Source organism: Leptinotarsa decemlineata, unplaced genomic scaffold, assembly GCF_025532065.1.
Source record: "Leptinotarsa decemlineata unplaced genomic scaffold, Ldec_3_MD MMD2_tig00078346_RagTag_RagTag, whole genome shotgun sequence".
NCBI classification, from domain to species: domain Eukaryota; kingdom Metazoa; phylum Arthropoda; class Insecta; order Coleoptera; family Chrysomelidae; genus Leptinotarsa; species Leptinotarsa decemlineata.
Genome location: NW_027412724.1, coordinates 1,823,307 through 1,836,276, shown reverse-complemented (window position 1 = coordinate 1,836,276; position 12,970 = coordinate 1,823,307). Strand labels below are relative to the sequence as shown.

General features: G+C 30.8%; 1 protein-coding gene across 10 annotated transcripts in view; it reads right to left on the bottom strand.

The window, feature by feature from the left end:
* The window catches only part of LOC111502348 (uncharacterized), a 46,475-nt gene extending 34,176 nt beyond the window's left edge, over positions 1-12,299 (bottom strand). For 8 of the 10 annotated variants that reach the window (XM_074185624.1, XM_023156425.2, XM_023156428.2 and 5 more), the window contains exons 1-5: positions 11,497-11,694; positions 10,298-10,556; positions 4,968-5,207; positions 4,684-4,913; positions 1,571-1,833 (exon numbers count right to left, since the gene is read on the bottom strand). In XM_074185624.1, the coding sequence (XP_074041725.1) occupies positions 1,571-1,833; positions 4,684-4,805 (385 nt within the window). In that variant the 5' untranslated portion in view covers positions 4,806-4,913; positions 4,968-5,207; positions 10,298-10,556; positions 11,497-11,694. Of the gene's footprint in view, positions 1-1,570; positions 1,834-4,683; positions 4,914-4,967; positions 5,208-10,297; positions 10,557-11,496; positions 11,837-12,158 lie in introns of those variants that run through there. The other 2 variants (XM_074185616.1, XM_074185617.1) reach the window with 2 other exon arrangements.
* Between the last annotated feature and the right edge of the window lie 671 nt (positions 12,300-12,970).

Here is a 12,970-nt window from a genome sequence, read left to right as displayed (position 1 = left end):
CTAATTACTGAATAAATATATTTTGGTGAATATTATTACGAATCCAGTTGTGCTTAAAAGTGTTGTTACGTGCCTCCCATGGATCTAGAGATGAATGGGAGGCTCGTGAATGACATATGGTGAATGAAGCATCAAGAAACGAATGATCATATTATAGGCGACATATAATTGTTATATAAATTAAAGATTGGTTTTGGAAACGATTCATTCAGTTCAGTAGAAGTCAAGACAGCCTGGGCAAGCGACAGTAAACAAATAAAATGATTGAACTATTAGTTTTTTAGGTTTCATTTTCAAGTAATTAAATAAATTTGTCAGTGCTTCGAGTCTGAAATAAGACATTTTTTCTTTTGAGAATTTGATTGATAATTGATGAGGTTAAAAAATAATCTTAAAATAATCTTACTGCTACCAATGAAGCACAAAGTGGATTTTGAGAAATATAACGTTGAATGTTGAGGAGCGGGTTTTTGAAATCATCATTGATTGTTTTAGTAGTGATTGGAAGGACTATTAAGTGATTACCTTTCATGAATCCTTGCTTTGTTTCTATACTTCCATCTTTATCTTTTAATTATGTCAACATATCTATTGTTGAAAACATTGTAATTTATATGATTCGCAAGTAGTTTGTATTATTTTTTCATAATGGGAAAAACCAATTTTAATCCATATCTGATAATGGACACTGAATTATTGGGTTTTGAAACGACTTTTACTTGGAATCAAAATCTCAATTTCCGATGAGATTAGACTATTTTGGAACTGTCATGTTCATATAATTTTATTTTCATCATTCAGTTTCTGCTATTGAAATATTTTTTAGGATCATGCAGGCATAATTTTCTCACCCCAGGTTTACATCATAATAATTCCTAATTGCATTTTAGTAGTTACCTTTAATAAAAAACAAAAACATTTGAGTTCTGCCGGCAGCAATAATTAACAAAAATATTCAGTGCATTTCTTTTTTGGAATGTCTGTCCTTGAGACTCGAAAAAAAAATTGCAAACATTTTTTTCAGCTTTAGGATTTTCAACTGAACCACCCCCATATTCTTTTTACTTCATTCCCACCAATATCCAGGAACTGAAAGAAATGATTTTGAATATAAAATAAAATTCTAATGAAAATGGTGTTCCAGCGAAAATTTTCTTGAATTTGTCTGTTTCTGCATTAGACACATTAGCCTCTGCTATCAACAGCTCATAGCAAGATGGACATTTTTCTCTCTGTATGAAAATATCAACTTTGTTGGTGAAAAGCACGTCGAGAAGAGTATTGTATTTTTGGTAATAGGGAAGAGTGCTTGTTTTGGAATAATTTTTTTGATAAAGAAGTGAATTTTTTTGTAACGGTTTTTTCAATGATTCTTATTTCATATCAACTTTTCTCTCACAAATGATGAAATGTCTATAGCAGACTTTGTTCAATTTACCAGAAAGCATCCACCTATAAAACTTAACTTGCTCTTATTAAATAAATTGAACAATATACTGATTGTGTGAATTGAATACAAGTTCAAGTAACTCAAAAAAGGTCACTAAAATATAGTCAAATTTTTTGATACCTTCGACATCATTTCCGGTAATTTTTTCTTCATGACGTTTTTTATCTTCTTCATCATAAACTTTCCTATCATTTTCTTCATCGTTCTCATTATCCCTCTCTTCATCATTATCTGGAAATAACTGAACATTACAAAATCTTTTTCTAAAGGGTGCTAGATTTTCTATAATATTATCATAAGGAATACTGCTGCAGCTATGCGTTCTGAACTTTTTGTCAGGCTTCAAAGCATTGTCATCATCCATAATTTTCATGAAAGTGTATCTGAAAAAAAAAAATGTTTTTGAGCGAGAATAACAGAATTATAGATCAATTAAGTCCAAAAGTACAATCACACAAATGTATCTCAATTTTCCATCTCAATACACAATGTATAAGAAATAAAATACTAGAAATTGATAGGTTTGTTAGTCAAAATGACAACTTGAAAATAGTTTGTATCACTGAGCATTGGTTAAATAATTATGAGAAATCTTATTATAATATAACTGGTTTTGAAATGGTAAGTTGTTTCTGCAGATCTTCTTTCAAAAATGGGGGTGCATGCATATTTGTTCATGAAACATTTGATTGTGTTGATCTACATAAAATTACTGAGCTGTCAAAAGAAAGAGTAAGTGAACTAGCAGCTTGTTATATAAAACAATTAGAATTAATAGTAATTGCAATTTATAGATCAACATTCTGCCAAAATGTTGATGAATTTCTACGAATTATGGTAAATGCTCTTGACATTGCTGAATCTTATAAGTCAAATTTTAAAAACCGAATACTTCTTGCGGGAGATTTTAATGTGAAATTCTTGGATGTAAATGATAACAATAGCAGCAAAGTAAAACAGTTATTCTCAACATATGGTCTAAATCAAGTTGTGTTTCTGAATACTAGATTTGCTAATAAATTACCTGAAAGCTGAAAAGTGGCGGGACTCCTATAATGCAGTCTCGAGCGAGGATAAATATAATGCGTTTTATGAAACATTTTTATATTACTATAATATTTGCTTCATTGGTCAAAATAAAAAACGTAAAAATATTTCTAAAAAATGGGTTACAGCTGAAGTGACTGCTGCAAAAAACAGATTGCTCTTTCTGCACTCTTACTGTAAAAAATATCCATCTGATAATAATAAAGAAGCTTACAATGAGTACAAAAGAGTGTACAATCTTCTATTAATATCAGCTAAACAAGCTCATAATCAAAAATTCTTGGATGAATCAAATAATTATAACAAAGCTGTATGGCAAGTTATAAATCGTGAAGCTGGCAGAACCCAAAAAAAGGTTTATCCCAATGACATATCTGTAGACAGGTTAAACTCCTTTTTTGTAGAAAATGCTGACAGAATGATTCAGAAAATACCTAAATCCCCGATTGACTCTGAAACTTTACTCTCTAATATGAAACTTAATTCTGCACAGTCTCTATTCATTAAACCAGTCACTCCAGATGATGTGAGAGTAATAATAAACGGTCTTAAAAATAAAAAAACTGAAGATCTTGATGGTATAAATATTTTTATTATAAAAAAATGTGTATTATGGATTATTGATCCCCTGGCTGATATAATAAACTCCTGTATATCACAAGGTCACTTTCCTACTAAACTAAAAAAAGCTAAAATCATCCCTATTTATAAGAAAGGAGATCCATCTCAACCAATAAATTTCAGACAAATATCAATACTACCTTCGTTTTCAAAGATCTTTGAAATAGCAATCTATAGTAACTTAAACAGTTATCTTAATATGTTTAATACAATAATACCTCAACAGTTTGGATTCAGAAAAGGTGTTTCAACTTCTGATGCTATTCTTTCTTTAACCAAATTTATTGAAAATTGCTTTGAAAACAATCAACATTGTATAGGATTATTCACTGACTTATCAGCAGCATTTGATTGTGTTGATCACTCAACTTTATTGAGTAAACACAATTATTATGGTATTCGGGGAAACACGCTTGACCTATTCTCCTCTTACTTATGCAACAGAACTCAGACTGTTGAATGTAATAATGTAAGAAGTAATCCCCTTGAAATAATGAGGGGCGTGCCTCAAGGATCAGTTTTGGGACCATTACTCTTCCTAATTTATATCAACGATATGACGTCTTCTATTACCTACCATAATACAGCAACAGTTCTCTTTGCTGACGATACTACAATCAGTGCTAGAATTGATAGACGGGAGGATCCCGAAATTGCCCTTGAGGCAATTATGAATCAAGCCAAAACATGGTTCTCTGCGAATGATCTCTTACTGAATGAAACAAAAACTGTAACTCTTAATTTTGATTCGAGAGCCTTAAACAACAGCTGTAATTATACTTCCACCAAATTTCTTGGTATTCTAATCGATAGTCACTTAAACTGGTCTGAACACATTTGTACTCTCTGTAACAAACTTGCTAAATGTGTATTTGCAATAAAAAAAATTCGAGAAGTAGTCAATCAAGATGCTGCTCTTACCACCTACTTTTCTCTGTTTCATTCTCTTCTTCGCTATGGTATATTAGCCTGAGGAAACTCAGCTCAATCACATTTAATGAGAGTATTTATCTTACAAAAATCTGCTGTACGAAAAATTGTCAAAGCAAATTGGGACTCGAGCTGTAAAGTAATATTCCCAGCTCTGAAGATCATGACTTTATATGCTGTCATTGTATATGAAAAATTACTATATGTCAGGAAACATATTAATGAGTATTCAGCTCATTCTGATGTTCACGCCCATGACACCAGGTCAAAGAACAATCTGATAAAACCACAATTGAGGTTGCAAAAGACGCAAAAAGTGGACACTTACCTTTTCAATGCCCTACCCATCCATTTTCGCAACTTATCGTTTAAAATATTTAAGTACAAATTGAAAAACATACTGACTGAGCATTGTCTTTATAGTATTGACGATTTTACTAAAATAGCAACTGATAAATGTATTTTCTTGTAACTTGAAATTGTTATATTCAATTGTAGTTTGTATTATTGTGTGTAGTTTGTATTTTATTAACTGACTGGTCCATAAAATGTAAATTTTCTTAGCGACTCAAAATAAATATTATTATTATTATTAATAATAATTTCGCATTGTTAATATGAATTTGAAATCATACCTATTCAAACTTGTAGTTGTTGTTACAATTTTTGTAGTTTCTGTGTCGGTTGTTACAGTTCGTATTTTAGTAATAGTTTCATTAGGTGGTGTCTTTTCTCTTGAAGGTTTGTTTTTATCCATTTTTCCCACTGCTGATTCTGACCTTTCGGGACTTAATTCTATATTAACAATCGGCTTTACCTTATCTTTCTTAGTCTTCTTTTTGTTGCCATTGGTTTTAGGTCGTATCTGAAATTGAATCCCAGAATTTATCGAATTCAATAATTAGTGATTAATACTAACCTTGACTTTTGAAGGTTTGTTAGCTGATGTCCTAAAAACATCGTCCTCAGTACAAGAAGCAACTTTTGAATTGTTTTTTTGCTCTAGATCTGTATCAATAGTATGATAGCCCTTTTTTGCCACAGTGCTTATATCTGTGGGTGTAGACTGATCGATAAATTCAATATTATCAATTGTTTCAAAGGAAGCTTGTTTTTCAGGTGTGGAGACGCTACCTTTGATTGGTGGAAGTGGGGATTCCTACAAAAGTCCATGTTCTATACAGCTTGTTTTTGAGGCATTCAACTATCATTATATGAAAACTAGTCAGTTTAAAAGTTTGTACAATCCAGATAAACGAAGTTACATATACCATATGACAAACAAGCATAGGGATTCCAAATTATCTATCACACAATATTCATATTGAAGTAGTTTTTGTTCAAATATTTAGGAAAAAATTGGGATCATAAAAATCTAGTACAAAATTGGCATTTCAAGTTTTTACTAACAACCATTAGGTAGCATTGCGGAAATGCAGCATCAAGATAATCGTAAATTTTGACTGAGGAAGCTACTGTATAGCAAAACACGTGTCTTGGTTTGAAGAATTCCGTCGTGGTTGTGTTCCTTAATGATGAATTTCGTGAAAGACGGCCAAAGCCAAAAACTGACATGTGCAGTACTGCGAAAATCAAGCAACCTTTGGATTGCAATACATCCGATTTTACATAAACATTCAAGTATGAAAATAGATATGTTTCCTACAGATTTTGCACAATTTGAGTGACGTTTAAAAAAGAGGTTCATGATAATTGATTTGAAAAGTTTATTTTGGAATTAATTGCTTTCTTTCTTCCTTCGGAAGTTTCCACAGATTTATTTTAAAAAAGATGGAGAAGTTAAAAGCCAAAATCCTTCTTTCCCAAAAACTCATCTCTCCTAAAAACAATACACAAACGATACAATTTGGAACTGCAAAATGTGGATATATTCATACAAACTAGAAACAATCCACAGTTTGCGTATTTCGAGATCAACTCAATAACACAAAAGTTGTCCGTTAACAAAAAGTAATACCAAGAAAATGAATGCAACGTTTTTTTTCTTCACTGAACATTTCGTCACTATTCCTTTATAGGACTGAAGAAATGATAACAATGAATGGTAATCAATTCAGTTACATTAGAAAAACAACCCAAAACTTCAGATCAGCCATCTCATATACAGCACATGAAACAATGATTATTTGAAGGAGATGAATATAGTTTCAAACATTTTTATCTACTTTGTGTAAAATATTGAAAGGTGACCCTCATAAATATATCTTAGTTTTAATTATTGAATATTCATATGAACATTCTGAAATGAAAAAGATTTGTCACAGGTTAATTTATTTATCTAGATCACTTTTGATAAAGCCTGAAATACCTTAAAAATTTATCTAGTTCCAATAGATACATCCACTAGGTAGATAAAAGTGTCCTAATTGTCGAGATGAAAATAAATTCTTCCGTGGAAGGTTTGCATAATAATATTACAGGGATAACTATTTCTTTTAAATACAACTTGTTTTGGTCTTAAAGTTATAAATACATGAATTGATCTGGCGAAAAATAAAACAATTTCAATACTAAGATAAATCGATTCAGTCCATATGTTGATATTATTATCAAAACTGGACACTTAAAATTACTATTATTCATACAAGAATTTTCAGATAGCATGAAATCATTAAATGCTTTGAGGATGAATAATAGTGGGTGACTCATTACAGATAAACATATCTATTCTTTTACATTACACTTTATTTCAAGCCAGTGATATTCTGCGAAGTGCTTCTATGAAATGGGCAGAAATGAAAGTATCATGCCTAACTATAATTCATTTTATTGTAACATACTGAATGTGGAAATGTTGAACAGAAAATCCTAGATCCACACCCTAGTGAAAAAAAATCGAAAAAAAAAAACCAATGAATTTTGTGTTTATTACTTTCCGTTTTTATTGATCCTATAACAACTATTTTAATAGATGAAATAAAATGTGCAAAAAGTTCTCAGCGTGCTTAAAGGTTTAGCAAATCTGGTCTATTGAATTTCCAACTGGAAAAGTGTATTATTGATAAATGGATTGATGTTCAGAAAAATGAGGTCAGTGAAATACGAAAATGATATTTGAAAAATGTGCATATGCTAAGTTTTTCTAGATATATTTTGAAGAAGATAAAAAAATTAATACCCAAAACTTCTTCATTTGGAGTGCAAAATCATTTGTTTGATTTTACGCCTGAAAGCTAGAGAGCTATTACTTTTTGAATGATAAAATGTCTTTAGTATAAAAAAACTAACCTGGCTCAACCTGAAACTCAAATCATACTATCTCTCCTAATTCATATTATATAATAGTTGGGATGAGTTGATACTAAATTTTTAGTGAAACTGAAGATAAAGTATCCTTTTTATTAAAAAAAATACTTAGTAATAAAAAGGACTACCTAGTAATAAAAAGTGTTAGAAGTTTTTATGCTAACTTCTCTTACACTTGCATACAAAAAAAAATGTTTTTGTTAAGTTTTTGTCTTTAATTCGAGACATTTTCAAAACACTAGAATATGAATATAAAATAAAAGGTTGTAACCAACGAAGACATTTTTTCCACAAACCAGAACTGAAACAGTGTTCTCGATACTTGTTTCACCCAAACAAGTTGAAATCATCAGAAGATGATATATAGAATATAGTGATGAAACGCGCGTCGAAAGAGTCTTACAGTTTTGGTGTGAGAGAAGTGTCTTCATTGGATTCCTTCATTCATTTGAGGAGACATCTCATTCGAAAATACCCAGAGTTTCAAAAAAAACCTGATTTAGAGAATTTACAAATATGAGATACCAGTTTGGATCCTCTTCTAAAAATGTAGTACATACAATATGGATTGCCATCATCCTCACCCATATCTTTATTTATTGAGAAGTCTGAATGTTAGTTTGTGAACTCATCACTAAAACCAATACTTCTAATTCAATTTGAATCACTTATTCATAATCGCTCATAACTACATTCTTGTGTCAAGGTCATCTTAAGTTAGGTTACACAATCCATTATTTTATTGGGATAAAACACACATTTAAAGATTTTTTCGACATAATTGAAATAAAAATTATCTTCTGACGGCTATAAAAAATGTAAATATTATAACTTTTATTACAAGTTATGTCAAAAAGTACTAAAAACGTAACATCCAATTTCTAAATCTTGCCTCGTTCAGGTAGCTGATCAGATAATAACCCCCATGTGTTTATCAATTACATATCAGCTTTAAAATAATACGTTCATTGGCATGAAAAACACTTCGGTTTATAACACAGCTCTCAAATTTGCAATTAGATTTTTTCATTTTGGGTGATGAAATGAAAAGTAGAGATCATCCCTGAATATTTTTCAGATTCTCAATCCCAACATTTAGTGATCTCAACAAATTCATCATAAATTAGGAGCATTGCAACTGGTTTAGCTGAAAATAATGAAAAAAGTGATGCATATGCCAAGATTTAAATAGAAATACTTGATTGATTCTGTAATTATGAGTTATAATTCAAAAAATTTCAAAGCCACATTTCTGAAGTTTCCAAAAGCTGAAGAGATCGTGGAAGCTTAAATGGTTTTGATAACATCATTTACAATAAAAGCGGGCTGAATTAAATTTTTAAATCTATTATAGTCCATTGTCGAAGTGAGGTAAATTTCATCGTTTGTTGGACAATATAAAAAATTCCTCATCTGTTCATAAGCGGATTGTGAAGAAAGCCATAATGATTGTTGAAGAAGCATATCTGTTTTTCTTTTTGTGAATTTGCTTCAACTGATCGGTCAAAACTTCGAGATTCTTGAAATAAGAAAGATATTCTCATAGGATATCGCAGAGTTTTCTTCAGATAATCTATGCTCTCATCTAAAAAATTATTAAAACAAGAGATCGTCTTCTCACCTATTTGATGAACTTTCTAACTATAATTTTTCCTTACTTGGGTATATTCTTTAACTATTTGAAACTCTTTCAACTTCTCATATGAAATACATATACCACCTATTACAATCTTAAGATTAGATGAGCCTAGAAGCCTTATGCATTGGAGGAATGGATCCAAGATGATGATCAATTGAGCAAATGGTACAGCTGATGAACTTTAGTTTTTTATTTGAAAGGTTTTCAATTTGGGCTAGTGCACCAATAAACTCTTCTTTATAGATTATGTAATATGTTCAAATTTAATTTTACGACAAGATAAACTCCAATACCAAACGAATCAATTGACTGACCAATGATGGTACTGGAATTATATAGGATACTGAAGCAGAACTTTGCTTGTGATAAATGAAATAATACTTCTGAGTGGAATTTTGTACAAAGAAGTCTCATTTCATCTCCTTGTTGTGCTAACTTGTTTGGTAATGTTAATCTTATAGATTACAAAATGTATCCTATGTAAAATCCCACTCTGTACTTGTGAACATGCAACGATAAATGATATTGAAAGCACGTTAGAAATTCAATGACCTGTCATTCAGCACAACTCTAGCCATTTACAGATATACATACAAAATTCCAACGACGAAGATTCACAAAATGTGAAAGCAATCTCCTTGTGGTATTCTTTAAACAGGAAAAATGTGTTAAAAAACATTGAAGTTGGTATACATTTGAAAAAGCAATGAGATAAAAGCAAAAAAGTTTAGAAGAAAACATATGAGTGGTTTAAATTGTATGAAAATATTGTGATAAGGTATTATCCAGAATATGTGCCAAGCGGAGAGTTGGGGCTTAAATTTGATAGGTTTACTAATGAAAAAGTCTGAAGATTTGTTTCAGTCTTAATATATCTGCTTTGATCTGGGACACTCATACTAGTCTCTCAGACAAAATAAGTCATTAATTTGTGAAAAAGAAAAACCAAAGCTATTTAAGAATGATTCAATTCTAACAATTCTGGACTGAATGATCTATATTTATTTTTCTCTAACTGATCATAAGTGAGATGAAATTCGATAAATAAAAAGATGATCAACTGACTGCTTCCCTATGAGACATCCTGAATATATTGTAATGAATTATCATCACAAGAAAGGATTAGATGAATAAAATAAAATTCTGTACATGTTCTGGATGAATACTACTATAATAAAAGTATGAGTAGTTTCAAAATTTTTTATTTAATACAGAAATGTGTCCAAAGCTGAAATATTAGCAGTGTGAATTGATTATTTTTTCAACCTGTTAGCCAAAACTCTACCATACAGCTGTCTATAGCGATATAATGGATTCCAAGGACACTTCATCCTTTTACTTACAGCATTATTTTTAGGTATAGGTGTAGGTTGTGAACATGTGATAGCAGGGGAGGAGACACCTGGAGCAATGAGCACCTTGGAAGCCTCCTCCCCCAACTCACAAGAGGTTGTAGAAGCGTTGGAAATTGTTCTCTTATGTCCCGATGATTTAGACGAGTGTCTTGTTAGGGATTTAGTCCAACCATGGAGGCTGCGTGTACTTCCTTTGTTGTTCGTACTTGAATCACTTCCTTTTCGTGGAATGGTAGAACTATTAAATCTGGAAAATGGCAGAGTAGGAAACACTAGTGAAGAGAAATGAACCTATGCATGATCTATCCATCTTTGTAAAGAGTTTTATTTTGATGTGAATTGCTTTTTTCCTTTGGAGGTTTCCCACAATTTAGTTATATATATGGAGTAGAAAACCAAAAACTTTCTTTCCCAAATCATTTTCAATACCAATCAGAGATTTAAATACAAAAAATTATATATCATTAAAAAATCTTTTGTTTTTTGAGGTATACCATTCCTCATATACAGTTTCAGGTGAAGTTACCAAGAACATGTCCAATTAGTAGGTTCAAAAGATTTTAGGCCTTGCAGAGTAATAGAATATTTGAAAATACCCAAATTTCAGATTTTTCACCAGCAAGAAAGTTCAATGATTCCCACATTTTCTGACAAGTTGTTGTTCAATACTTATTAAATATAAACATTAAGAAACAAAATATTACATAGAAGACACTAAAATACCTAGGAGGAAAATGTGCCAAAATAAAAAATAATCCACTACAAAAGTTATAATCTTCTCGCTAAAATTTATATCAAAATCGATGACTAAGGGTACTAAATTTGAGTGGAAAATAAGTTAAGTCATAGAAAGATCACAGTTTATTTTTAATTTCAACTTGACTTGATTTAAGAGGATACTTTGTCTTTTTTCTTGAAATCTCAACTTTTTCAATTAGAAGTCCAAAATCTCAAGAGAAAAAGTGATCTCTAGAAAAAAGTTGAAATCCTGAGAACAAGGAATATTTTGATAAAAAGGTTGAGATATTGGAAAAAAAAAGCCTGGATAGAATGAAATATAGAGAGTGGTCCTTGGCTTTTTTACGGCTTTGTGAAATGTAGCACTTAATTTTTTTTTCGATGATATTGACATGCCAGTTATACCATAAAAATATATATACTGCTAGTTATCCTTATTATCTACTTACCCTCCTGAGTCAAGTTTAGGGCAAGATTGTCCCGTGTTTCTATTTTTTAATGGATTGCAAGCCTGACAATGTAATCCTCTCAAAACTTGTGTTCCATTTGTTTTTCTCCTATAAGTAACATGCCTAAATATTCCAGAAACCTTTTTTGTATCGTCCAATTCCAGTATGAAGGCTATATCTACACTAGATCGAAATATACCTCAATTCTTTTAAATTCCTTTCAGCACCAATTTTTTAAAATTAATGGATACACTAAGTTTCATGGACTATTTTTTATTACTGAAGTAATTTTCTCAAGCTATAACGTTATGCTGTATGAACATTAATCCCACACAAAAATCTGGAAAAAATATACAAGTTAAAACTACCTACTGCAGAACGCCACTGGCCAAATATGTCAAAATGTAATTCTTCAGTTTTCAACCAAAAAAACTTGTCAGTTTATATTACAAGTTCATTTTCAGTTGGTGTGGAATGAATATTTAAATATGCAGATTTAGAGACAATTTTATTTATTTTTATCACACAAATTGAGATGTAACCTACAGTAGTGAAGTTATCCAAATGATAAAAACAAAAAAATCAAAATCAAGAAATGTGTTATTTGCATAATGGGAGGTAATGTAAAGCTTTGAAATGCTACATTTTATCCAAAAACTTACGTTTTAAGAAATAATGACACCACCCCTACACAGATTACAGATTTGACACTTTCATTAGTTTCAATTGCTGCCATACGGCATATGCCAGATGTCACGTCGTTCAATCAGTGTGACCAACATTTACGACTGTTTCCCTGTATCCGGAGCTGACATGTTAATAACACTTTGTTTTTTTTAACAGCGGATGCATTTCACCATGGATTATCATTATTGGTGATGCTTACTACTTAAATTTGAATATCAGTAACATTGTAACTGTGTACATGCATGATATTTGAGAAAAAAATCTACAATAAACCCAAAATAATGATTCTTAGAATTTTTCTCTGATCGTTTGTGGGCGCTAATCTCAAAAACGGCTTAACCAATTTTGGTGCGGTTCTCACTTATGTGTTGTAGTTAGTATTCGATGTATTTCAATCAGTACGTTGAACAATGAGAATTTTGAAGAATCACGTCTGACAATTTTCGTTAAAAAAAAGTTTGGTAATTTCTTTCCTTTCTGGCATAGATACTTTGCCAAGTCCAAGACTTGTAAAAAAACTTTTTAACGTTCCATCGTTTCGTGTTCTCTGATCTTTTATAGATTTTTGAACTTGAAGTCTTGGTTTTTTTTTTCTTAAATCTTAGAAGTCACATGTCACAAACGTAGTTGTTATGATCTGTGTTATTCTGTGATGTTTGAAGTTATGTTTTTTTTGTGGCGAGTAAGGATGAGGAATCACATTTAAAAAAGTCAAAGTATAACAATTGATTATATTATAGAAATTTAGATGTGAATGGTTCTTCAGAATGTAGACAATTCTACAGTT